Genomic DNA, 25,955 nt, shown 5'->3' on the forward strand with positions numbered 1-25,955 from the left:
GTGGCAGAAGAGTACACTTCGTGGCCCAAGGTGTCTAGCCATTTGTGTTGTTTGTCACAGGACATAGATTTAAATTGTGTTTCACAGAGTCCACCACCAGTGAATTTGGCTGAAGGGGGGCAAATAGAAAGTCCATATTCTTTCCAAGGATGAAATAGTTTCTGTCCATTGTCTGGTTTGTAAACGAAACAGAGGCTGGATTTTACCACAAAGCATCCAAAGGTTCAAGGATACCTTTGTTGATGGATAAAGCTATCTTTGAGGACACTGAGGGTTATAATACGGTGAGTAATTTGTATTGTTTGTCCTGCACCTCTTGTAATGTAATGTCCTGTGGTTGTGCTACCCATTTGAAAAATTCCTGAAAATATTTCAGGTCATCTACCGGAGGAGAAGGCGAGATCTGGAATACAGCTTTGTCCTGCCTGGATCTGGGTTCATGTGAGGGACTCTCTGAATCTGACTGAGGTAAGTTGTCATGCTCACTGGAACTCACTTGAGAAATTACTGAGGGCGGGCGAACAAGTGAATAGTGTGCAGAGATTATGGGTGAGCGCCTAAAGGTGCAGAATTGCTGGGATGTGGAGGCTGTGCACCTTGAATGGTAAATATGAGAGGACCACTGTCAGATCTTACCATGTATTCCAGGGGCTCCAGTGAGGCGGGAGCTGCCCTGTATGAATGCCAGGAAGCTAGCAATGAAGAAGGAGAGGAGTGGCTTGATGAGAGCCTGCTCTTATGCCCGCTACCATAATCAAATATTAGGGAGAGCACTGTATGTGAGTGGTGGCTACTCTGTGAAGTGTTAGTGTATCTTTGCACTATGGAACATGATTAGCCAGTTACTCCTCTTGTATAAGACTGAGGAGAGTTTTATAGGTGCCGCGTTTTGGGTAGCACTTTCTTATGCTGTAGTTCCATGGGGCAGTCAAAAAAAAAAAAAAAAAAAAATCACACTGCCCAGCCAGATTGGGTACAGAGGGAGCTCATTGGAGCAGGCACAGACAGCTTATCTGAAGCTGCTGCCTCAGTGGCATTAGTTGATCTGGTGGTTTTACTTTGTGCCTCAGCTCTCCTGGCTGGCATTGACTCGCGTTTTTCTGCAGTACCAGAGACTGATGGCACTGGGGGATGAGAGGCTCTAGGGTGCTTGGACAGGAAGCATGCCAGGGTTTGAGAGCCTTTGGTTTGAGAGCCTTTGCGGGGTCATGAAGCTGCCCTACCCAAGGGTTTTTGCTGTGCCTGCACCTGCTCTGGTTTGTCTCTTGGTAATTGAAGAGACTTTGTCCAGAGAATAGTTTTGAGCCGCGTTTTGCAATCTCTTCTTCCCCTTGCCATCCTATTCAGGCAATGAGGGCACTTCTGTGCCCCATGAGACTCCCCAGTCTTCTGACAAATGAAGCATGGCCATGTGAGATCGGCATCGAGTATCTGCAGGAATCACATTTTTTTAAGCTGGGGGAACCCAGCATTGTTGCGGCGAAAAAAAGCTGGGGTGGCTGCTGCTTTTTTTTTCCTCCCCCCAGCCAAGTCAATGTTGAAAAAGGTCAAACTAAACAAAATTATAATGTAAAACTAAAAATAGAGGATGTCAATTTTTCTTGTCAGGAAAAAGAGCACTACTGTGAACTCCATCTGTAGCCAGGGATGGTTGAAAATAAACTGATGGGACTTGCGTCGCATGCGCATTCCACAAGCTCTGGGGAGGAGGGGGGGACAAAAAGGGGAAAAGGGCTGCTATGTGCATCTCTGGCACATGGACACACTGAGATCTGAGTGGAGCACCCACAGGGATAACACTCGATGAACAAACAAACCAAATTTGGGAATTGTATCTATTTGCCAAACCTGTACAACAATGTGTTTTATGACGGTGTGAAGAAACTACCAAGTTGCTGCTCTCCAAAAGGCCTATAGTAAGTAGATCACTGAAGTCTCTCCAACTTGCGCTGAAGTGCTGCCACTAATGTCTTTCTTTTAAAAAACAGAGGAGGTTTAAAAAGAAAATATATCATCCCAGCTGTGAACATCTTCAACTCATTGATCAGTTTAATAAGACTTCCACTAGTATGTGAATTAGCATATTCAAATAATATCTGCTTGGACAACATAGAAACTTCAACCTTCTTTGCACACTGCTGATGTTGATTGGCATTTAGAATCACACATGGGCAGGATGCCCCATATATCCAAACAACCCATGTTGTCAAAAAATGAGACTGTAAACTAATACAGACATGAGGGATCAAAATCTCTGAGGAAGATAAGTGGTTGCAGTTAACAAGCTGTAAAAAGCTGACGAATTCCAGTCTTGGCACTAGGACAAATCCCTTTCAGAGATTGACACTTTTTTTTTTTCAGATCCAAACTACTGAAAACACTGGATCTACCAAGTGTTCCCTGTGACTTCTTGACAGAAGCAGCGATGGATGGACCAATCATCAAGATAAGGGAATTCGTGGATTCTCACACGGTTCAGAAAAATTACTAGTATGTCTAAGCACTTAGCTTGAGGTGTTAATGATAGTCTGAATGATAAAAGTCTATAGAGATAATGATAATTTTCCCTTATTGTGAATAAGGAATTGTCTGTGGCAGAGTAGAATGTCGACATGAAAGTAAGTGTCCAGCAAACTGAAGACAGCAAGTTTGTCATTCAGGTTAAAGGAAGGAATGATAGAGGCCAAGAACTTTTATCTTTTTTATTAAGATGTTTGGGTGTCTCAGATATAGCATAGGCCTTAACCCTTTCTTAAATCAAATTTAAAACCCCTTTTCCTTGATGTGCATATTGAGGTGCCACCCCCCCCTTATACACCACCACGCTTAAGAGACTGCACTTCTTGAAACCATGCTAGCTGATGAATGTGAGTCCCTGAATATAGCTGGTGAATGGGAGAGACTGAAATTAAGATGTATATCCCAAATCTATATCTAGAATCAGTGATCTAAGGTAATAGTATTCCAAACTCTGTTGCAATGGTACAATTGCTTCCCAAACAGGTTTTGAACAACTGGAATTCCGCTCCAGAAGTCAAATCTGCTACTTAGATGACTGCTGAGACAGGAACAAATAACTATCTCTGACTTGGGGACTTATGCCCCTTACTTGCCTGTTCAGGCTGACTTGATGCATAAGACAGTGCTTGGTAATAAAGTTGTACTAGAGTTTTAAGGATATGTAAAGTCTTTTGTCGGTTTATACCTTGGGCATCTCTAAGAAAGTGGATACAAGGACCTTCACATTACAATGGCTGTGACCACAAATCAGGCAGTGTTCCCTGTAAGGTACACAGCAGCACAGCTTACAGGTGATTGAATGCAGGGAGCTGACTGATCAGCCATGCCCACAGAGCCCTGAACCTCTGACTGGACAGAGCTGATTTATCTGTGAAGCTGTGCTGCCAAGCAGCTTAGAGGGAACGCTGTTTGAGAGCTGTGTTTAGAAGAAGGTGACTTAATGCTAAGTGTAAGTAAATTTTTTGCTTATTACCAGAAGCCCAGGCTTGTAGGCTGAACAGGCACCAGAGCAGTCATTCTTTTTATTCAGTACCTTCAAACTTCTATACATATTAGAAGTCACAAGAGGAGTTTTGACTAAATTTCATTATTCCCACACAGATATATGGGATTATTTGAGCTTGAAGAATCTGGGTGAGGACTACTATGATTTGAGTTTGATTAGCCCATCAGTTCTCATACTTCAAGTCGAATAATTAACTCCTGTAATTTGAGCCTAAAAATTAAAAGCTGCATATTTTATAACAAGACTGTTCATGCTCCATCCAATTTCACCCCCAAACAGAATGAAAGCAATAGGCAAAAATAAAACTCAAATAGAATCTAGCACCATTTACACGCACCTTATTTTCTAGCTTTTTGGGTAAGAACAACATTGTTCCATCAAATGCATGTGTCTTCCCAATTGGTTGTTCATGCTGAAAGAGCAAAGCTGAGCGAAGACGGCGAGCTTCCACTTGAGGATTATAGTCAACATGGTATTGATATAAAGCCCACTGTGGACGAGAGATCAACCGAAAATGGTTCGTACTCAATCTTATCGTAGTACCTGAAGTACCTAAAAAGAGAAAAACATCATTACTAAATTAAGTTTTACAGTTTAAAGGATTTCAGCAATTCTGCAACTTTTAAGTAGTGAACCACAGATTCCAAAACAACCGTGAAACTTTTTCAATGTTACTAACAATGGAAATCTCACAAATCCGTTCAGGTGCATCCAGTGGGTGACTGCCACGGTCAAATTTTCAGAGAGTCTATAATCCTATCACTACTGAAGATGAGTTATACAAAAACAACAACAGCATCTAGCTCGGTAGTCTGTCAGCAAAGGTATACTGTGGATGCTTTAGAAAAAGATGCTAAAGTTCCTATAAACCAGGGGTTTATTGGGTTGGGGGCCAATGACCCACAGAAAAATCAGTCCGGGTCTGCACACAAGTTGGAGGGAGAGGAGGGGAAATCCCAAACAAACCCTTTATTGACATGGGCTCAACTGAAAGGGAGGAAGTAACTCCCCACACTCCCCTCAGACACCAGAGCCTAAGGGGGCCCAGGCTAGTAGATTTTGTATGCTCCAGCCCCATGGTGGGGTAGTGGGCAGGCAGGGGGGCCCTGAAGCTCCAATGCATGGAAATCCAGGGGTCACATCCAGCCCACAGGCCTTAGGTTCTCCATCCCTGCTGTAAACAATTAAAACATGTCATAATGGATGTCTCTTCCTTACCTGAAGCAATTAATTGTTTGATGACATTTGTGCTTTGTGGAATAATCCGTGTAGCTGTGTGTATTTTCATCCATTCAAGATGCCAAATTATTTTTGCATGTACTAAACTCTGACTATTCAACTCAATACAAATACCTGATGCATTTAAGTAATATTTCCTTACATCGGTTTCTGTTGCTGCATTTGATTTCAGACTCACTAAAACAAAGCCAATTTTCCTTCCAAAATATATAGTTTATTTATGCTTCTCTAGAGCTTAAGAGAAAAACCCACAACATAATCAAGATGACCACCACTAACAGATAAGTTACTGCCAACAGCGTAAAGCCCTCCATAAATCTGCTTCAAGGAGAAAATGTGGACCACCAGTGCAGCCTCAAACTGCCTATTACCACCAAGGAAAGAAGAGAAGCGCTCAAGAAGCAATGCATAATTAACAGAAAGTTAAGAGAGCATTCAAGGATGATATGGTCATTGCAGAGAAGCTAAATGAATTATTTGCATCTGTCTTTACAGCTGAAGATGTGAGGGAGATTCCCAAACCTAAGGCATTCTTTGGGTGACAAAGCTAAAGAACTCTCCCAGATTAAGGTGTCATTAGGAGGATGATTTGAAACCAAATTGATAAAACTAAACAGTAACAAGTTACCAGGACCAAATGGCATTCACTCAAGAGTTCTGAAAGAACTTGCTGGGATGTGTAAAACTTAATAGGGGTCTGGGATGGCTACAGATTAGTGGTGAAGGATGGCAGGCACTGCCCTTAATCTTATTTTTGCCTTTGTTTCTGCAATTTGAAAAGACAGATTAGGGTCCAGCCAAAGCAGATATTATCCTTTCTGATGTATAAATATACTCTTTCCCTTCATTTCTGCAGCCTAGACAACTAGATAAGCATGCTACTGCTCTTCTTTGTTGTGTCTTTTACTTTCCCTCACTGGCTCTGTATAAAATATTTCGGGATTACTTTTCTTATAATCTCTGTAACCTGCTGATTTGGAAAGTCTGTAGCATAGAACAGTGTTTAGAAATTCTGTAAACAGTAATTAGGGGCGGGCATAATAATATCACCTGCTTATTAATATTTATTGTGTAGGAGATAATATTGCTAAATACTGTTTTAGGGAAAATAGTGATAGACATGTGATTTAACATACTAAAATAGATAAAAGGTTGTAATCAATGCCAATTTGCTGTTACTTGGAATGATGTGTTGCGGGTCTGAGGTTAAAATGCAATGAAGCAGTTCCATTTACCCCATCCACTCCTGGGTCACCTGTTTCTTCTCTAACAGAACTCATATGTGAAATTGCAGAATTTCTAATTGTGGTATCCTTTAAATCATTTTCTGTACCAAATGACTGGAGAACAGCTAATGTAGGTATGTAAAATCCCAGTTAATTGGTTAATCAATTAAGGGGGGTAGCTCACCCTTACCCCCTCCCCCACCACACCAGGCTGCATCACAGTATGCACCTGACCCCACAGGACAGGAGCAGACCCCTGCCCGTGGCAGGCAGGTAGCACCGGAACCGGCAAGCATTACACATTAAGTGTGATGCTTACTGATTAACCTTACACATCCCTAAGAAAATTAACACCAATTTTTTAAAAGGCTCTAGAGGGGATCCTGGCAATTAAGACTGTCATGATCATGAGATGGCCACCAGCCTGGGGACTAAGGGGTTAACTGTACCAAAACCAGGTAGCCGGCAGCCAATAGAAATGCAAATAGGATTTTCAAATCGGGACAAAGGAATTTTTGGTTTTTCCCTCCTTTGACCCTAGAGCAGTTTCTCTCCAGATACTGAGGGAGACAGACATGTCTCTTTCTCCAAGAAAAGACTCTTCACTATCTGTACATAGGGCAAAGTTTAGATAAATCTATTAGGTTTTATTGTTTTATGGTTTGGAAATAGTAATCTGATGTCTGTGCATTTAAAAATGGGGTTCTCTCTCCTTTTAACTAAGCTTTGGCCGATGGTGGAATTCCCTATGACTTTATTAATTGGTGACTTTTCCATCTAGTTATTATGCTTGTAACAGGAGTATTGTGGTGATGATAAAAGTTCTCTCTCTTTTTATTAACCTAGTATTGGTTAATTTGTGTGCGCGCCTTGGTTTTACATTAGGACAGAGATTTCCCCAAGTGATTTCTTTCCTAGTTTCCTTATAACTTGGGTGGTGGCAGTGGATTTTTATCCCCAAAATCTAGGTTTATAAGATTTGGGGGAGGGGGGGTTATACCAAAGCCTGGAAACATAAGGTTTGGGGTACTTTTGCATGCCTCCACTTCTGCATTTATCGTGCCAGAGTGGGGAAAAAGCCTTGACAGACCGATAAGTCTAACTTCAGTATCAGACAGATTGGTTGAAACTACGTAAAGAACAGGATTGCTAGTCATAGATGAAACAATTTTGGGGGGAAGTCTACATGGTTTCTGTAAAGGCAAATCATGTCTTACTAATCATATGTATAGTAGCCAAGTGTCTGAGAGTCTGTAGCACTGAAATGCTGGCTGTTCCCTCTGGGCAGCCTGTGCTGCATGGGGAGTGCAGGGCCCAAATGGCAGCTTGCTCCACTTGTTCCCACGTGGCAGCCTGGCTGAGCAGCGCAGAAGTCAGCAGAGCGCCATGGCGGGAGGGGAAGGGGGCGAGGTGGTGACATGCGGCGTGACAGCGGCTCCAGGCTCCACCCCCTGGCCGTGAACGTCACCACCTCGTCCCCCTTCATCTCCCACCTTGGTGCTCGGCTGACTTCTACGCCACTCAGCCAGGCCGCTGCATGGGAGCAAGTGGCACAAGCGACCATTTGGGCTCCGTGCTCCCCAAGCAGCATGGGGAGTGTGGAGGCCAAACAGTCGTTTGGGCTCCGCGGTCCCTCGAGTGAGAGGCAGGAAGGGGATGAGAGCTGGGGGAGGGGGGGGGGGGGAGGCAGGAAGAGGAGGAAAAACAGAGAGACACTGACCAGAGGCTCAGGAAAGACGACCGATGTGGAGAAGAGACCTGAAAAATCCCATTTTATGAAGGGCTAATTGGCTAGTCTAGTAGAATAATAAGGGAGTTAAATATGTGGATAAGAGGAATCTATTAGATCGTGTACTTATATTTTCAGAAAGACTTTGACGAGGTCCCTTCACTGAAGGCTCTTAAGCAAAGTAGGCTGTCATCATAAAATCATAGAACTGGAAGAGACCTCAGAAGTCCCGCTCCCTGCTCTAGGCAGGACCAATTCCAACTAAATCAACCCGGCCAGAGCTTTGTCAAGCTGAGACTTAAACACCTCTACGGATGGAGACTCCACTACTTCCCTAGGTAACCCATTCCAGTGCTTCACCACCCTCCTACTGAAATAGTTTTTCCTAATATCCAACCTGGACCTCTCCCACCACAACTTGAGACCACTGCTCCTTGTTCTGCCATCAGTCACGACTGAGAACAGCCTCTCTCCATCCTCTTTGGAGCCTCCCTTCAGGAAGTTGAAGGCTGCTATCAAATCCCCCCTCACTCTTTGCTTCTGCAGACTAAACAGACCCAAGTCCCTCAGCCTCTCCTCATAAGTCATATGCTCCAGCCCCCTAATCATTTTGGTTGCCTTCCGCTGGACTCTCTCCAATGCGTCCACATCCTTTTTGTAGTGGGGGGCCCAAAACTGGACACAATACTCTAGATGTGGCCTCACCAAAGCCGAATAAAGGGGAATAATGACATCTCTGGATCTGATGGCAATGCTCCTCTTAATGCAACCTAATATGCCATTAGCCTTCTTGGCTACAAGGCCACACTGTTGACTCATATCCAGCTTCTCATCCACTGTAAGGCGAAAGTCCTCATGTATTGAGAGCTTGTTACAAGATAGCAAAGGATAGGAATAAATGGTTGGTTTTCAGAATGAAGAGGTAATGAAAAGTGTCCCATAAGGGTTCTGTACTGGGACCAATCCTATTTAACAAATTCATAAATGATCTGGAGAAAGGGGAAAACAGAGAGGTGGCAAAACTACAGATGATATCCAACTGCTCAAGAGAGTTAAGTCCAAAGTAGACCGTGAAGAGCTTCAGAAGGATTAGGTGATTGGGCAACAAAACGGCAGATGAATTTGAATGTTGATAAATGCAAAGTAATTGAGCCAACAAAGGTATCCTCAAATGAACAATATCTTCTTCCTGCTGAAACATTTAAAATTTTAAATAATCCCTGTTGCCTGGTGCCTGATTTACTCTTCTATGTACTACTGAAATGCAAATAATCCTGCCCTGACAACTGCGGAGACAAAGCTAATGGCAAATATACAATTTGCTCATAGAAATGTAGTTTATTTGAAGCCACAATATAGTTGTTACGTACCTGTTTTTGACTCTCTAACATGTTCTATTGCTTGCCGAGTATTTACCCCAAGATCATGGAAATCTCGACGATGTCCACCCCTGTCTCCTAATGACAGTTCCTGAAAACCAGCTGAAATCTCAAGTCCTAGAATTTTTTTTTTGGGGGGGGGGGGGGAGGGAGAAGAGAAAGAGAATAGGTTAGTTTTATCATGATGTATATTAATTCGTTACAATGTGAAATATCAGCACTCTTTTGTTTGTGACGCTAAGAATTGAATCCTGGAACAGAAGTCAGAGCATTTCCCAAAGCACAATCAATATGCAGAAGCCTAAATGTTGCTTCAACTCTCAAAACAAGTGATTACATCTGTCAATATCTGTAGGTATTTGCGATGTATTTTACAGCTCTAAAAATGATTAATGGTTACACTGAGACAGCTATTACACAGAATTTAAAAAGTGCAACAAACCCAGGACAGCTGGCTACAATAGTCCGGTGAAGGGGTGATTGGTTTTCTGTTTCCTGAATAAACTACCAGAGCCTTCTGCCACATAATCAAGGAAGGCAGGTACCTGAAGCAGTACACTAATCAGGTACCTGCAGCCAATTAAGGCCTACTGGACTACTTTAAAAGGTTTTCCCTGAAGTAAAAGGGGAAAGAAGAAAAGTGAAGGACTGAGAGGAGGAAGTGTGTTGCTGGAGACTGCAGAAAGGAGTGTGTGTTGTAGTAGGAAAGATTTGCTTAGATACCAGGGAGAAGGTATTACGGGAATGTTTGGTGACATGACCCAGGAAAAAGGTTGCTGAAGTGAGGCTGGGGAAATACTCTGTCAATTGCTGCTACCTAAGGTCCCTGGACCAGAACCCAGAATACAGGGTAATGGGTTGAAGTCCCGCCTCCCCTACGTCGGGGCGGGACGGCCAAAAGCCGGGAGGCCTCGGGGCAGGAGGGATAAGGGGCACCCTGAAAGTAGAGGTGGTGGGGCGGGTTCCCGTGTGGCCTAGGGGATAGGGCGCTTGCCTGTGGAGGACAGGGATTCCCCCCAACCCTCCTCATACTACTAAAAAGTCTGCTCCTGGATATGGAGGCTAGGATTATGGCGGAGTTTCTTTGCCCATGATGAGGATGGTACAGTAAGCTGTGACCCTGGCTTCTAGAAAAAGTAAGAGGTGGGTGGAGGTTCACAGTGAGCCTCTAAAGCAGGGCTACTCAACTTTGGAAGGCCCAGAGGCCACAATGATATTCACAGTACATTCCAAGGGCTGCAACTTAAGTGTGGTTGCATATACATGCAAATATATGTAAATAGCTTCTTTCAACATTTATAGGCATGAATACAAAGATTAAGGCAAGACTACACAACACAGACCCCATTTAAGTCAGTTCTGCTGATACTAATAAAATGCAATATTTACTCAATTTACACTCACATGACAACACTTTTAGGGTAGGTCTACACTAGCCACCCTAGTTCAAACTAGGGTAGCTAATGTAGTCATTTGAATTGCAAATGAAGCCCGGGTTTAAAATATCCCGGGCTTTATTTGCATGTTCCCAGGAGCCGCCATTTTTTAATGCCCGGTAGTTCGGACTCCCTGCCCATGGCTACACGCAGCACGGGCTAGATAGTTCGAACTAAAGCTCCTAATTCGGACTGCTGTTGTTCCTCATTGCAGGAGGATTAACGATAGTTCAAATTAGGGGCTTTAGTTCAAACTATCTAGCCCGTGCTGCGTGTAGCCACGGGCAGGGAGTCCGAACTACCGGGCATTTAAAAATAGCGGCGCCTGGGAACATGCAAATAAAGCCCGGGATATTTTAATCCCAGACTTCATTTGCAAGTTCGAATGACAACATTAGCCACTCTAGTTCGAACTAGGGTGGCTAGTGTAGACATATCCTTAATGAGCAAGGACAATCCAGGAATTTAACTACTAAAAAGCTTATAAACAGAAGACCATTATACCGACTAGTTTTTTGCTTTGGCTCCCACCCGCAGGCCACATGTTGAGCCCCATGTAAACCCAAACTACACCATGGGCCGCAAATGGGCAGTGGGCCGCATGCAGCCCACGGGCCGCGTGTTGAGTAGCCTTGCTCTAAGGCATACAATAACTGCGTAGAAGTGCAAGACCCACAGGGCACAGCTGCAGCTTTGCCACAATAGCAATGAAGAGCTGAAAACACTTTAAATGCAAATTTTTGACATCTCCATTATTCCAATTGTAGATTTAGTACTGTTAAGTTAACTTCAATTGAGAAGTATGCAAAATTTAGACCTCCATTTTCAGATGTTTTTCCTGTGGTCTATTGCATTTTAACAAAATATTTAATGAAAATGATTACATGTAATTTGAGTTTTCAATTTATGCTATCTGCACTCATACTTAGCTCATCCAATAAATTCAAAAATTTGTCATATTTCTGCTATGTGGATTGGAACTATACTATTTTCTCTCCAAGATTTACGATTTACTAGCCAGATTCGACTACAGGTGTCCGGGTCCTCTGAATTGAGGCAGATACTATTCTAAGAGCACATTTATCCTGTAGTTTAACTGCCTGAAGCCTCATGGATCTCCAATTAGATTGAGTGTATTCAGGCCCATATGAAGTATCTACATAGAGACAATAAATAGCTGCTTTCTTCTTCCACTATATAGCATAACAAAATTGCTTCATGCAATACTAGTAAGCCTTAAGATCTCCTGGGGATGTGTGAACTGCAACCTGAAGAGCATGAACATCTGAGCAGTGATATCAAACTGGATACATCCAACTCTTTTGGGGGCATGCATAGAGATTAAAAGCTCTAATTTGTCAATATAGAGTCTTAACTCTGCAATTGTCTTTTAAAATATTACTGAATTTAAATCTAATTTTATAGTTGATATAACTACATAGTAAAATGTACAAATTGTCAAACAGAAGAAATTGTACTGGTCTTAGAAGTGTGTTGCATCATTCCCAGCCTCTTCCTCAAACAAGCAATGCTGAAAGCAAGGCTAATGGTAACTACAGGTTGAACATCTCTAGTCCAAAACAACAAATAGTCTTTAATGTGCTACCAGACTAACAAAATATGTAGATGGTATCTTGAGCTTTCGTGGGCACAGCCCACTTTTTCAGATGACTTCAGGATCATCTGAGGAAGTGGTCTGTGCCCACGAAAGCTCATGATACCATCTCTATATTTTGTTAGTCTTTAATGTGCTACTAGAGTATTTGTTGTTTTTAAAGTTTTTCCAGTTACAGACTAACTCGGCTACCCCTCTGAAGCTTTCTCCAGTCCAGGCACCCTTGGGAACCTGACCAGTGCTGAATTTGCAGGACAATGGAGGTCAATATTGCCTAGCAACATTACTTACCCTTCCACCGCTTACTGGGCATTTAGAAGACATTTGGGGCAAATTGGAGAAAAACAACAGCACAGGACATTGAAAGCCAGAACTGGTGGCTATAAACCAGTGTTTCCCAACCATGGTTCCGCGGCCCGGTACCGGGCAGCAGGAAAGAACTACCAGGCCTCGGAGTGGTTGCCAGGGTGTTCTGCGCTCCCAAAGTGCCCATGTGGCATCTGGTCCCCCAAGCCCTCTGCCGGCCTGGGCAGAGTCTGCAGCCGGATGTTCCGGCTCCTGGCAGAGTCCTAGCTGGGGGAAGAAGCAGCAGAGGAGGAAGAGAGAGCCGGCCACCAGTAGCAGCTCTGGACGGGGGAAATCAGGGCAGGCTGGGGAGATTGGGGGGCCGGTGGAAGCAGGGCTGCCGGGGGGCACAACGTTGGGGGCAGGGAGCTGGCTGGGGAAGATGTGGAAGGAGGGGGGAGGGGGAAGAGAAGCGGCTGCTGGAAAGAGGGCTGGACATGGGCAGCAGGGCTGGCCAAGGGAGATTGGGCGGAGAAGCGGGGGGGAGAACTGGCTGCCCAGGAGGGGGTTGGGGAAGTGGGGCTGGCCAGAGGTGCAGTGGGGGGGGAGTAGGGTGGGAAATGAATCTGCCTGCGGGGAGCGGGACTGACCCGGCCATACGTAGATCTCGAGGCGCTGCTCCCCTCCTCTCCCCCACCCTCTGCAAAGCACAAGTTAGTCCAGGCCAGGGATTCTATTGTTTCCTCCCCCCCACACACACACACACACCCTCGAGTAGTTGCAAACTGTCTGGCTGGTAGACACACTCATGCAACCTGAGCACATTTACCAGCCAGACCGTTCGAAAGTACAAACTGATACATCTACTAATAATAAAACTTACCTAATGAAAAAATACCATACATGTTACATGTCTGGTATTTTCTCAGTTTGTTTATTATGTGTTTATATTTTTAGGCTGCAAAAAACAGTACTGAAAAAAAGGGTTCCAACTAAAGTAAAAAGTCTGAGAAACCCTGGTCTCACCAACTTTCTGTCTGTCTTACAGTCCATTTATCCAATCCATATTCCTTAACTTTCTGGCAAAAATATTGTGGGAGACCATATCAAAAGCTTTGCTAAAGCTGGCACTGGGGGTTTTGGGAGGACCAGAAACAACTTATTTGAATATTAATCATTTGATTAATGAATATGCAAATGAACATTACCGGTCCTCCAAAAGTTCATGAATGGATTTACTGGTCCCCATGTCAAAAAGTTTGGGAACCCCTGCTATAAACAATAGGGATGTTAACTTTTTTGGTGTAAACATGTAACTGGTTTGAAAATGTAATGGTTACACATTTACGTGGCAAGAGGCCAGAGCCAGTGCTTAAAAGCCAACTCCCGGCTAGCACCAGCTCCGGCCTGGTCCCCTCTCCAGGCTGCTGCCTCTTTATCAGAGGCAGCAAGGCAGGGGAGGGGGAGGTGATGCTGCAGGAGTCTGCTCATGTGGAGCTGGCTTAAAAGCCTGCTTCCTACAAGTACAGGCTCCCACCTGCCCAACCTCTACGCTGATGCCTCTGTGTGTACAATCATTAGGACTATAGACCGATAAGCCCAAAATTATTAGTTAATCATGTAAACAAATATGCACTAACATCCCTACTCCCTAAATCCCTCCTGACCTGTTCATGCTGCACTAATTGATCATGACCCTATCCCAGTGTGCAGATAATTTGAGAAAGCCAACTAAACATCCACTGGGAAAAGAAAGAGAAGCCCAGCTTCTCTCTTCCCCACTGCTTGAAACATCCCCTCACTGTGGCCAGACAGCCCGTCTCCATCACATCCATCTTATTTGCCTCTCTGAAGCATACAGGGCAGAGAAGGAGCAGTAAAATCAGCATAGTCTATGCTGGCTCATCTGATCCTGAGAAGCTGAAACATAGATATGAGGAGAGATCAGGATATGCGAGACTGCCACCGGCTGGCACCTATGTTGATTCGAACACACACACACAGTCCCTGGAAGAGGAATTTCCCACTGAGAAAAGAATCCCCAGTAATTCCAATTTAGTTCTCTCTCTTACAAGTGTAAATTAAGTTCACAACTTCCTTGTAAGAACTGGTCTCACAAAAGACAGACCAGCCCCATTTGGCATGACAGATAAGAAAGAGAAATACGTGACCCCATGAGTATAAAAGATGGGCCCAGCACACACTCACTTTGAGTGTCATTCTACCCTCTACCTGCTGGTTGTGTTAGGTGTTTGACCTCCCGAGGTTCTATGGGGACGCCCACCTCGTATTTTCATCTTTCCTAGGAATTGAGGGACCGGCCCTGGCCTGACATGCTGGAGTCGAGAGGCACAGAAGGGGGTAAAAATTGTACCTGGATGTGGTCCTCTGTCTTAAGTGTACACATAGAAAGAGTAAGCTGTTACTTGGTACCATTATTTCTATTTTTCTATCTTTATCTTCTTTGTAACCATTTTTAAGATCTATATTTTGCTAGTAGTTAAGAAATAGAACAATAGCCATTGCAACCATATGATTTATAAGCTTCTTTAATAAACCTGTAACTGTTTAAGTTTTAACCTGACTCCTTCAGTTGCTGTAACAGAACCAGGCACAATTTAAAAGAACTTCAGCCAGTCTTAAGGGACAGATATAGGGAGCCCTGACCGTCGGCTGACACTCACTGCTGGACAGGACCAGCCATCCCCCCATGTTCCCTTTAATATTTTGTATTCTTATACAGGTTGAATTTTCTTTTGGGTGGGTTGTGCACCATACCAATAATGAAGTAGTATGTGGATGTGCACCACCAATACAAACAAAAAGCCTGTATTTTTTTTTTTAAGTAGTGCGTAGGTATGGAAGACATTAAAACAAGGGATAGTTAATAATGTTAGTTCAACAACTAACAAACGGATAGGAGCAATGTTTACAATATTTGATATTAATTAAATAAAAAAAACCTAACACCATGCTTGGAGTACACGTATCATCTTTTCTTACAGCTCAAGCTAGTAAACACGCCAAAATGCATATTATCCACACACAGCTCAGTTTGAGATTTGTCTGTCATTTTAAGAGTCAACTAGAAGTAATCATGTTCTCCTCGCAAATACTAATGCAATATTTACTGATACTGGAGAGTAAAAGGCATTCCCTCAAGCTTATGCCATTTGGAGAATGTTTTGGATCTGTGTTATACAAGAACAAATTAAACAGATCTGTAAAGACAAAAAAAAATACTCCTAGTTTGAAACTCACTTTGTGTGTGTCACCAACTTGAAGAGTAGAAACCCCAGAGCAAACAGAGTTTGTAGACATCAGAGTTTGTAGACAGACACATGATTCAAAGAGCTTGCAAATAAGGTTTCAACCTACAAAACAATTACTATCACACCTACTACTTTCTACTTCTGACTCATAAAAGCCAGAACTCAACCACATAGCAAATATCTGGCCTTAATACAATACTAATTTATACATGGTAAACTGAAACACGGGATTTTAAAAATTGAGATCAAATATCTAAAACTCTGCAACACTCCAAAAAATTCTGTTAAAATAATCTTTTTTTTCTTTCTTGCCTTAAGCCATTAACACCTCTGGAAACTTAGTTTGAAATCAAGAAAACTTCCTGGCACATACATCCCCCACCCCACAGCTTGCTTTACTCCCCTCCCTCCAACTAAGCCGCAAAGAGAGGACTGCAGCAAGTGAGTCACGACACCCCAAACTACCCCCTGCCTCCAACTCATTGAATGGATGCCAACGCCCACCTATTCCTTTTCCCCCACCTAACCCTGTACAATCTGCACCCCCCAGCCCAGCTGGGGGCTAGGATAAAAAAAAAAAAAAAATCTTACTTTTCAGACTTTCAGGCAACAGCAGACCAGCTAAGAGTTAGTGTAAGGCACAAACCACAAACTCCCCCCTGCCTCCACATCACCTCATTGCCCACTCCCCACCTAGCCAATGCAGTCAGCTTGTTCCCCACCCACCTTTCCAGCCCAGAAGGCTTGTAGAGAATGCTTGGTTTGTCTCTACGTCCTCTTCCCAAATGCCCTTATTTTACAACTTCCCCCCTCAGCAACGTATTCCCACCTTCCCACCTCATCATCATCTCCCCTCCTTACCTGGATTTTGAGCTCTTTTGCCTGAAACAGGAAGCTCTGTTTGAAGCTGCTCAGACAGTTCCTCCCCACAGTGGTCAGCTGAGCTCCCTGTCTGGACAGGAGCTCTGAGCCTGTGAGCAGGACTTAATAAATAGCTGCACAATTGTGCAGCTGACAGGGAACTGAGGCCACCACCCACAATGCAATGCTGCAGGCGGGGTGCCCTTCCTCCTGTCATCCTGCTCCACCCTCCTTTCCCACCACTCCATGGACCCACTATAGCCAACATGCTCCAGATCAATTAAAAATGCAAATTACAACTATTTTTAATCTATTAATCAATCATCATTAATTGTAATCATTTGACAGCCCTAATATTAACCAATAATTCAAATTAGAAAAAATGGAACAGGTAAAACAAGTATGTAAATATATTCCATTTCCGAATCTCAAAAAATTCCAGTCTGCTTGTTTAACATCAATCCTTATCTGGCAAAACCAATGAAAACCATGTGCTCTGAAAAATAGCTTCTTATACAGAACTTTCAAACTGCACCACTTGCCACAAGTAAAAAGATACACTCAGGACTATTAATTCTATGACAACAAGGACATCTAGAGCCCAGTTATAGAATAAACAGGACCCAATGGTAAAATTTCTTTATCTAGTTCCATCAAAGTTCAGGCTGTTTAGAGGAGAAGTGCTATTATGAGATGGCATAAGAAAAATTTTCATTATTTCAGATTTAACTAGTTACTCTGATTTTGAAGAAAAATCAGTAATGCAATCTTTAACGTATATTTAATTATCTAAGTTAAATCATTAAGTCATCCTACTTGTCCAACCATCTCACCTTGTGATTTTGGAACAGCAGCTCCTCTTAGTCGTCCACGACCAACTAGTTTTCCCTCTGCTGGAGGTTCTGGTTGAGGCTGCAGAGGTCTAGGTGGTGGCTGACCCTGCAAAGTCCACTATACTTAAGAATAGTGCTCAATGTGCTGAATGTAACATGACAATATTAACTTAGCTGCCAAAGTTACAGTAAAATTACTCATTCAGTTTGAAAGACAGCATTACCAACAGGGGCGACCCGTGCCTATAGGCAAACTAGGCAGCTGCCTAGGGCGCCAAGTTGCATGGAGTACCAAATTCCAAACCCTGCCCCTTCCATTTCCCATGCCTTACCTGGAGCACGGCTTCCCTGAGGCCAGGAGGGGGTTTAGTCCTGGGAGAGGCAGTGCGCAGGGGGGTTTCCCCCGTGCCGCAGGGGGATTGGCCCCGGGGGAAGAGGAATGCGGGGGGACTGCCTCACGGGGGAGGAGGGTGTCAGCCCCAAGGGAGGGGGAATGCGGGGGTTTCCTCTGCCCCGTGGGGGGGGGGGGGAGTGTCGGTCCCAGGGGAGTGGGAATGCGGGGGTTTCCTCTGCCCCGCGGGAGGGGGAGGCCCCGGGGGAGAGGGAACGCGGGGGGGTAGGGGGAAGGTTAGCCCTGGGGGAGGAGGAATGCGGGAGTTTCCCCTGCCCCGCAAGGGGGGGGGAGGGTCAGCCCCGGGGGAGGAGGAACGCGAGGGGGGGGGTTGTCTTGCAGGGGGGGTTGGCCCCAGGGGAGAAGGAACACAGGGGGGTTGGCCCTGGGAGAGGGGGAATGCGGGGGTTTCCTCTGCGCCGCGGGGGGGGGGGCCAACCCTGGGGGAGGAGGAATGAGGGTGTTTCCTCTGCCTCGCGGGGGGGAGGGGGGAGGGTCAGCCCCAGGGGAGAAGGAACGCGGGGGGGTTTCCCCGGGTGAGGCGCATGTCGGCTTCTCTCTGGGGGGTGGGATCTCAGGAGGCGGCAGGTGCAGGGGAAATCTCTCCCCCGACTGGCACCTTGTTCCCTCTCCCCGGCCCCCAAACTCCATTCCCAGCCCCTTGGCTCCCAGTCCCCGAACTCCAACTCCATCCCCAACCCCCTGGCCCCAAGCCCCCAGCCATAAAACTCCATCCCCAGCCACCAACCACAGAACTCCATCCCTAGCCCTTCGGCTACCAGCCCCAGAACTCCCAACTCCATCCCCAACCCTCTGGCCCCCAGCTCCCAATCCCCTCGGCCCCCAGCCACAAAATTTCATCCCCAGTCTCCCTCTCCCCAGCACAGAACCAAAACCCTCAGTCGATATCTGCCCTTGGGGTTGGGGGAGGAGGGGCACCGATTGCATGGTTCGCCTAGGGCACCAGTTGCTGGCAGCTAGTCTAGGGCCACCCCTGATTACCAAACCCACCCCACCCCTTTCAAAAAGTGTAATTATCCTCTGCAGCACTGTTGGATTTAGTTATCACTGATTAACTAAAGCTGGTTTTAAAAAAGTCTCCTACAATTATTGCATTCTGAGGATCCTGAAATTCAACTCCTAGTCCCCCAAAATACTACAGAAAATACCACAAAAAATACACGGAAGAAGGAGGTTGATTTTGCAGAAAGGAGGCCTGCTGTACCTAACACGTTTTAGAATAAAAATTAGGGCTGTCAATTAGTGGGCGTTAACACCTACAATTAATGCAGGACAGAATTAACACGTTAAAAAAATTAATGCACATTAATCGCAGAGGACAGCAAACCAGCATTAGCTGCCGTTTCTGGTAAGGCGCGGTAATGCAAACCGCCACCAGAGGACGCATGGAAAAAAGAAGCTAGGGAGAAAGGAAACACACATGAGACTGTCCCAACTCCAGAGACATAAACAAGAAGCAAAGACCCTGACAGCCATCCCTCTCCCTTCCCAGGTGACCATATTTTTTAAAATAATACAGCCTGGGGGTCGGTTTGCCCAAGCTGTCTCCCCCCACTCCCCCAGCAGAGCTCACCCAACCCATCCTCTCTTTGCTTCTTGGGGCTGGGACTGACCATCCCCATATCTGATTCTGGCATTGAGTACCCCCTCCCGAACTCTGCACTGCCGATGGTGGGGTCTACCCCGCCAGCCCAGGGGCTGACCCCTCTCCTGAGCTTGGGGGTTGACCACTACCCCTAAGCCCTTTGCCAACCTGCTGTTGGGGGGTCTAAGTCCCCCCCCCAAAATCTATACTGCCCACGGCAGAGTCTACCCTCCTCTGGCCCTACACCGCCCGCAACTGGGGCCGAGGTAAAAAAGGATAGTTTTGAATAGGACACAAATATATTGATTATACAGAAGAATTTAAGTTCAGCTTTCACTATAGAATTTGCACAATAATACTTCAGTGAACTGAATTTTTTTTCCATGTAAATGTTTTGTAATAAAAAATAAAGTGAGAACTATACATTTTGCATTCTCTGTTGTAATTAGAATCAATATATTAGAAGATGTAGAAAACATCCAAAAATATTTAAATAGATATTTAGAATACTATTGTATAGTGCGATTAATCACGCAATTAATGGCAATTAGTTTTATCACGCAATTAATCACGATTAAGGTGTTAATTGCTTAACAGCCCTAATAAAAATGTATATATATTTTATTACAATTCATCAGGAGCAGCATCTTCTGTGTTCCGTTTAGAACTGAATACAGCACTCAATATCAGGCATCTGATGGAGTCTATCTGCCCTTATGCAACGAAATTCCACTACACATCTTCTTTTGAAAAAGGCTCCTACCATTATTGCATTCTATGAAGTTTAACACAGACATCTGAGGAACGTGCAAAAGTCATTCACAAGACAATGACACCTACACTCACAAAGCTCTACAGGAAAGGTTTTCAAACTTCATTGTACGGTGCTTCTTCTAACCCCCATCCGTCAACTAAAAACTACTACACAAACCCAGGAGGGAAGACAGAAGCCTGAGTCCATCGAAGACCCACCACTGCTGCTCGGGGGTGCACAATGCTTGAGGGCTTCAGCCATGGGTAGTAAGGCTTGGGCCTGCGCCCCAAATAGTTTAAACCAGCCCTGGTGACCCCATTAAAACAGAAGCACAATTCATTTTGGGGTCTTGACCCAATTTGAGAACCACTGCTTTAGAGAACTATACCAGCTTAACTGTTGGGAGTACATTTGCTCATCAGTCATGAGAGGCAAAAACAGGTTTGATTTGAAAGGAAGACCCTAATATCCATACTACTAAATGGGAAGTAGACAACTGACAACTGTGAATTTTAATATTTCAAAACGTAGGTATGCTTGATCTGAAAAATGGACACTCACAGAAGTTGCTCCTACAGGAGGTACAGCACTTTGCTGGCTGCGAGCTCTTCCTCTCGCTCTGGCTCTAGCTCTTCCAGTCATTTTCTTTCCTAAGAGAAACCAATTATTATAGAACACAATCTTTAGTTTTTTCTCACTATGCTAATTTTTAGCAGAGGGTTTTTTAGGGGGAGAGGGTTGGCGAAGTCTCATGTTCAGTATAAAAGAAAAATTAATCTAGCTAAATTAGCCCAGCCAATGAATTCTAGGTACTGTTTACATTACCTTTTATGGAAGCAGGAGTAAGGTCTTTTCCGCTAACACCAGGAGAAATCACTAGGTGATAAATGCTAGAAGTTTTCAGTTCTGTGCTGTACAGTGTGCTCTTATGCAATCCTACAAATATTTAAACTTACTTCAGCAACATGACTAAACTGAAATCATTGCAACTACTATTATGAGTAAAATTATGCACATGCCTAAGTGCCTGAACAAGAGGCACCACAGAACTTGAAATGACAGGCACCCAGGTGCCTGTAGCAATGGATTTTTTTTGGGGGGGGGGGAAGAGGGGGAGTTATGGTTTCGGTCAATGGCTTTCAAACTTTTTCTCTCATGACCCAGTTGAAGAGAATTATTGACGCCTATGAACCAACACGCTTTGACTGGAATATGGACTCCAGAATAGATCAGAAAATGAGAGCTTTGGAGTGTAGGAGGAGGCTCCAGCTTCGAGGGGGGGAGGGGGGAATCAAAGCTGGGGCAGGTGGGAGTTGTTGCAAGGTAAGTCCCTGTCAGTGGTGCAAAGGCAGCACTTCTTGCCTCTCCCAGCACTACAGACCATGCTGCATCCCAGAAGCAGCCAGCAGCAGGTTCCCAGCCAATGAGTGTGTGGAGCTAGTGCTCAGGGCAGCATTAGCACATGAGCCTGTGCACTTCCCTCTTCTCCACCTAGAAGCCAGGCCTGCTGAGCAGTCTACAGTGCCAGGACAAGTAGGTAGCCCTGCCTTAGCACTCCCACTGATCACTTGATTCCCCTGAAGCAATGTACCCAGTGCCTGACATTCCATAACTCAGTACTGGATTGCAACCCATTGTTTGAAAACCACTTGTTTAGGCAACACTGATTACAGCTTCTGCCAACTACTCCAATACATAAAACTATTAGAGAACGTCTTAAAACTGTAACCAAAAAAAGTGAAGTACTTCTGTTCAAGATTGAAATTAACCAGGCTGAAGGAACGCACTGAAAATTGCAGAATTTTAACTTGTTCCTCAAACACATCCAATTGCTCCCAAGCGTGATACTACTGCTAAGATGCACTGGACAGCCCTAATTCTCTTTATAAGCTATTTAACTATGAATTCATAAGCCCAGATGAAGAGGAAAATTTTCAGCTGGGAACTACAGACTAAGTGTTTAGACTAGGGATGTAAGTAGTCAACTATTCTTATTTCTCCCTCTGTATCAGAGGCAGCAAAGGGGGGAGGAAGCAGGAGCCAGTGCTAGGAGGAACCAATTTAAATGCCAGTTTCCTCTAGCATTGTCTCCGCATGCTGCCTGCCACCAATTCCTCCCCCCCCCCACACGCTCACACGCACACACATGCGCGCACACATGCTGCTGCCTCTGACAGGCAGCGGTGCAGAGGAAAGGATGCCACAAAGCAGCCTCTGCCCATGGCAGGCCCAGGCTTGCCACAAGCAAGAGCCTGGGTTGGCTGCAAACACAGGCTGCTCCAGCAATGGCCCCTGTTCACAGGGGGTCCCAGCTCACTTGGACCCCCTGCAAACAGGGATTGCTGGAACCAGCATGAGCCAGGACTGGGCAAGCCCAGCTCAGTCCTGGCTCTCAGTGGGTCCAAGGACTACCCCTAATGTAGTTCTGCAGTTTAAATGTAACAGGAGCTACCTGCCCAACTGGTTCTTGCTACATTTGAGATGCATAGCAACAGTGGGGAAAAGCTTTCAGGGGCTCTATCATCGACTAATCATGCAGTCAATAGAAATTCCATCGACTACATGATTAGTTAATTACTCACCTCCTAACATCCCTAGTTTAGACCATATGCCAGAATTAATAAAAGTAGTGGAGACTTGAATAAAGTGTGTCTTATAGTGTCAACTTTCAATTAGCGCTCAAGACATTTTTAAATAATTTTCAAGCTCAATGAAAAATAGCCTACAAACCAATGTGTTTTAAACTGACTAGCTGCAATGCTCCACAGTGGTCTATTTAAAATGCACAGTATTTACTAATATACCATCCATTGTCATCATAGCAGTCATGCACATTATACAGTCAGTCAGTACTTTTAAAATATTACTTGTTTGTTTTGCTCAGATGTCTCCCTTTGAGAAGCAAGGGAGAAACTTGAAAAGAAACTTGGAAGATGCAGCCTTGCAAAAAGAATGGCCTCCTCTGGAACAGAATCATTTACATTCATTTTCCCCTGATTTCCCTGGCACAAGCAGTTGTTTCCTGTTCTACCCCCATCCTCCGCAGCTCTCCACCCACAAGGAGTTCACATGCCCCTAGGCTCTCCTTCCATGCCTAGCAGCCCTAGTATCAGAAACTTGCTACCCACAATACCAACCCTACTCAGCCCACCTCTAGGGACTTTCCTTCCTCCCACTCCTAGTTCTAGATAGGATGCGAATGGGTAACCAGTTGACTGGTTACATGGTAAACATCACCCTTATTAGGTGATCCTTATCTGTAACTGGTTAACCCACATTCCCAGAGAGCTGGGGACCCAGCTGCCATGCAGAGTCAGAAAGCCAAGAGTAATGTTTAATCAATAACTAGTTCTAGGGACCCTCTCTTCCCTACCTTGGACACCTCGCTGTTTGCTTCCCCCCAATAAAGTACCACACCCCATTCCCTACAATTTTCCCAACCACCGATATTGGTGGCAAGTTCTAGGGCATGTGGTGCTCAGGGCACCATGAATATTCTCCGGCCAGGTTACTCCCCAAATACAGTCCTCTTGCATTCCCTTCACTCCATGGTGCATCCCTGGCTCACCTGCAGCTCACAATCATTTTAAAATGAGCTTTCCCTGCCAGCACAGCAGGGCTAACTCTTGCTCCACACAGCTACTTGGCCATCCCTCCAGCCCTAAGCAGGAGTTTCTGTGTCCTGCTCCTGCCCTTAGAGCCCTCCCCCCCCGCAGCCAATAGCAGCTGAAGAGGCAGTGCCTGCAGGCAGCAGTGCACAGACACCAATCCCCTCTGCCCAGGAGCTACTGACAGAGAGGGCCCCACATGCCTTCCCAGAGCCTGCACCCCTCACACCCTCTACCACCCTGCCCCAACCCAAAACCAGCAGTACCCCAGAGCCCCTCCCACACCCACATTCTCCCTCCCACAGGCCGGCCTCTCAACCCCTGCCGCCCCCAAACTCCCTCCCAGGCCCTGCCCCAGCACCTCGCGCACCACTATGCGGGGGGAGGGGAGGACTAGCTCGAGGCTCCACGTGCAGCCCGCGGGTCTAGTCCTCGCCCCTGCGCCCTGCGCCTCCCCCTCCCATTCTTCGGTTCTAGGCACGTAAGCCCCAGCGCCGGCAGGGGACCCGTTGCCGTCTGCTTGCCTGCCTCGATACGAGCGGTTCCGACAACTTGCTCGCTGCCGCGCTTCCTCCGCGTCTGCAGAGCACGAGTCGCTCGCAAAATGATTATAACGGCCGCCTCACTGAGGCGAGCAAAGCGGGGCTCACTCCGCGGGCGGCGCCACCGCCTCCTGCTGTTTCCTTAAGGGCTGCTGACTCTGACTCTGCTGCTTCTACGCATTAATCCAGGGGTTCCTCAGCACCCGCTGTCGTACTCATCTACTCTCTGAGCCATGCAGAGCTGAGGGATTCCTTTTCCGAGCGGACGCGCACACCACTTAGAGTTCGTGAGGTGACAGTCCTCGTGCTGAAAGAGCTGCGCGTGGCAGCCGGCGAGATAGCGGCGGGCGGGCTTGCCTCTGATTGGACTGCGCATCACTAAAGGGCCCGCCTCCAGAGAGACGAAAAGGATCGAAGATTTCCGAACGGGAGCTCTCGGAGTTTCCCAAAAGACGTGGTAGCGTCGAGGCAGCCGAAGATTTCCGGATGACGGAGCCGAAAGGGGCGGAGTCCCGAGAGCTGCCGAAGGCTTTTGACTTGCTGGCTGGGCATTGCGCCGGCTAGTCCGCTCGGAAGCAGCGAGGGGAAGATTTGGAGTTGGCTTCCGAAAGTGGGTGCTTCGTGTTGGGCGCAGCTCCTGATATTGTTATTTAATGAAATTAAGCCCTCGCCCACTTGCCTATTATTCAGCCCAGCTAATTCTCAATAGAATGGCTAATGTTACAGGTTAACAGTTAACCTTATGCCATCCTAATGCCATCATGCAAGTTAGTTCTTCCAGCTGACCAATTTTGAGGACTCCGTGGCTGTGTCTACACTGGCCACTTATTCCGCAAAATCAGCCACTTTTCCGGAATAACTTGCCAGCTGTCTACACTGGCCCCTTGAATTTCCGGAAAAGCACTGATGATCTACTATCAAATCATCAGTGCTTTTCCGGAAAAACGATGCTGCTCCCGTTCGGGCAAAAGTCCTTCTCCGGAAAACTGTTCCAGAAAAGGTCCAGTGTAGACAGCACAGTAGTGTTTTCCGCAAAAAAGCCCCGATCACGAAAATGACGATCTGGCCTTTTTTGCGGAAAAGCGCGTCTATATTGGCATGGACGCTTTTCCAGAAAAAGTGCTTTTCCGGAAAAGCATCCTGCCAATGTAGACGCGCTTTTTCCGGAAATACTTATAACGGAAAACTATTCCGTTTTAAGCATTTCCGGAAAAGGGTGCTAGTGTAGACGTAGCCCATGTGACAAATTTACCATAAAAACTCCAGTGCGTCCTCTTTTTCACCATTTCCTAAATTAAAATAGAAGTTTAAAATACATACATACACACACAACCTGTTCTCCCTGCCTTGCAACTATTGTGGAAAGTGATGCATTGGTATTGATGATGGCACATGACAGGTGTGGAAGTCAAGGGATTTGTATGTAGCCATTTTTGACCTTTTGATTAGCCTAACTCATGCTAACTAAGACCTAACAACGCAGAGTACTGTGAGAGATGCTGGTTTTGCCTCTCATTTCTCTTGTGCTTGAGATAAGGATAGAATGCTGACTCTAGTGAAGACCTTGAGATAAGGTGGAGTCTGAAGGGCATTGTTATGGAAAGGGGAATAATTGTTTATTGTTATTTTATATAAACAGACAGTCTATATATT

At 45.5% G+C, this 25,955-nt stretch overlaps 1 protein-coding gene across 6 annotated transcripts in view; it reads right to left on the reverse strand.

Annotated features, from left to right (window-relative positions):
* The window catches only part of PIWIL1 (piwi like RNA-mediated gene silencing 1), a 124,899-nt gene extending 99,778 nt beyond the window's left edge, over positions 1–25,121 (reverse strand). Inside the window, exons 1-6 of one of the 6 annotated variants that reach the window (XM_075898451.1) lie at positions 24,285–25,121; positions 20,978–21,088; positions 20,714–20,802; positions 17,402–17,507; positions 9,091–9,216; positions 3,864–4,078 (exon numbers count right to left, since the gene is read on the reverse strand). In XM_075898451.1, coding sequence (XP_075754566.1) covers positions 3,864–4,078; positions 9,091–9,216; positions 17,402–17,507; positions 20,714–20,794 — 528 coding nt within the window. In that variant the 5' untranslated portion in view covers positions 20,795–20,802; positions 20,978–21,088; positions 24,285–25,121. The remainder of the gene's footprint in view (positions 1–3,863; positions 4,079–9,090; positions 9,217–17,401; positions 17,508–20,713; positions 20,803–20,977; positions 21,089–24,284) is intronic. The other 5 variants (XM_075898455.1, XM_075898450.1, XM_075898452.1 and 2 more) reach the window with 5 other exon arrangements.
* Positions 25,122–25,955: the final 834 nt, after the last annotated feature.

The sequence above is a fragment of the Pelodiscus sinensis genome, chromosome 15 (genome assembly GCF_049634645.1).
Source record: "Pelodiscus sinensis isolate JC-2024 chromosome 15, ASM4963464v1, whole genome shotgun sequence".
Taxonomy (NCBI): domain Eukaryota; kingdom Metazoa; phylum Chordata; order Testudines; family Trionychidae; genus Pelodiscus; species Pelodiscus sinensis.